The sequence below is a fragment of the Echinops telfairi genome, unplaced genomic scaffold, assembly GCF_000313985.2.
Source record: "Echinops telfairi isolate 266 unplaced genomic scaffold, ASM31398v2 ScPeMD7_7421;HRSCAF=8459, whole genome shotgun sequence".
NCBI classification, from domain to species: domain Eukaryota; kingdom Metazoa; phylum Chordata; class Mammalia; order Afrosoricida; family Tenrecidae; genus Echinops; species Echinops telfairi.
This window is the reverse complement of record NW_022111321.1, coordinates 1,392,867-1,394,706: the sequence shown is the minus strand read 5'-3', so window position 1 is coordinate 1,394,706 and position 1,840 is coordinate 1,392,867. Positions and strand designations below refer to the sequence as shown.

At 39.6% G+C, this 1,840-nt stretch overlaps 1 protein-coding gene across 1 annotated transcript in view; it reads right to left on the bottom strand.

Moving 5' to 3' along the window:
• The window catches only part of LOC101641637 (PRKR-interacting protein 1-like), a 4,395-nt gene extending 3,186 nt beyond the window's left edge, over positions 1–1,209 (bottom strand). Inside the window, 1 exon segment of the mRNA XM_030887677.1 lies at positions 1,132–1,209. Coding sequence (XP_030743537.1) covers positions 1,132–1,209 — 78 coding nt within the window.
• Positions 1,210–1,840: the final 631 nt, after the last annotated feature.

Genomic DNA, 1,840 nt, shown 5'->3' with positions numbered 1-1,840 from the left:
TTATGGATGCGTCCAGCTGGACAAAGTGGAAGGATTTTATGGAGGAGGCGGCTTGAGAACGTTTGATTTGTCTGCGGCCAGATGAGCAGGAGACAGAACTTACAGGCTGTGTGGGAGAAGCAGTAAGGAGATCATGTTAGCTACAGTGCACATTATGTCAAATGAAGCTGGATTAGTGTTGTGGTAAAAGCATTAAAGGAGCTTCCGTTTGATAAAGATTTACTGTGTTAAGGGAAGTGAATGAAGCGTTTGGACAGATGCCAAAAAAAAAAAATCCTAGTAAAACATTCCTAAAGTGTTTTGAGCTTGGCAACCTGCTTTATGTTTGTATATTGAGAGTTGTATTGATTGAGGGATTTTTTTCTAACACTCAGGAAAAGTAACCTGAGATTTGGGTAAACTACCACCAGGTGGTAACAGATAGGCTAATTTCCTGGTGCAGATGACTGGATTTAAACTACAAACATATTTTCTGAAAGCCAGTTCAGAATTCTAAGTGTAGTCTCTTTGTAGGGCTGGATAGACTTGCTTGTTTAGCATATGACCACATCAAGGCCTATGTCTGTATAAAATAATTCACTTTGAACAACTCAGCAGTATCCCTCCTTACAGAAAGTACATATTTTTTAAAAGAACTTTTATTCCTAGAAGTATAAAGCGCAGGCATAGTATACTCTAATCCAATATTCCTAGTTGCTGAAGACTCATAGCAAACCTCTACACAGCAGGACCAAACACCGCCTGGTCTTGTGCCATCTTTGCAGTTGTTCTTAATAAGCCTGTTGTTGCAACTACTGGGGCAATCCATCTGGTTGAAGGCCTGCCTCTTATTTATTTACTTATTGAGTCCTTCTACCTTACCAAGCATAATGTCTTTTTCCAGGGTCTAGTATCTCCTCATAACATGTCCACAGTATGTGAGACAAAGTATCACCGTCTTTTCTTCTAAAGAACATTCTGGCTACATTTCTCCCAAGACAGGTTTGTTTGCTCTTGTGGCAATTCGCAGTACCTTCCCTGTTTTCACCAGCATCACAATTCAAATGCACCAATTCTTCCTCGGTCTTCCTTACTCGATGTTCAACTTTGTTGATGAGGCCGTTGAAAATGCTGTGGCTTGGTCAGGTGCACCTTAGTCTTCAAAGTATCATCTTCGCTTTTCAAGCCTGTAAAGAGGTCTTGTGCAGCAGATTTACCCAAAGCTAGCATTGTTTGAGCTCATATCTGCTGCTCCCAGGAGCACTGATTGTGGATCCAAGGAAGATGAAATCCTTACAACTTCAATCTTTTCTCCATGTATCATGATGTTTGTTATCCATTAGTCCAGTTGTGAAGACTTGCAGCAAGCAAGGTTGTGTCATCTGCACATCACAGGTTGTTAATCAGCCTTCCTCTGAACTTGATGTTCAGCATAGAGATTAAGTAAGTATGGTGAGAGGATGCAACCCTGATGCATACCTTTCCTGAGTTTAAACCATGCAGTATTCCCTTATTCTGCTTGCACTGCTACCATTTGACCCATATACAGGTCCCACATAAGCACAATGACGTGTTCTGGAATTCCCATTCTTCTCAGGGCTATTCATAGTTTGTAATGATCCACACGGCCGAATACCTTTTCATAGTCAATAAAAAGCCCCAAACTTGATTTACTCCCATGTGATAGTGAAATGTAAAGGTTCTTAAACATACACAGATCTAATTTTCAAATTCTTATTTTGTCCACTTAGCTAATTTTATCCTCCCAATAATTATTCAAAGTACAAATGACTATCTCCATTAAAAAAATAACAAGAGTGAGACTGAAAAAGCTTATGAAATTATTGATTTACTCAAGTGA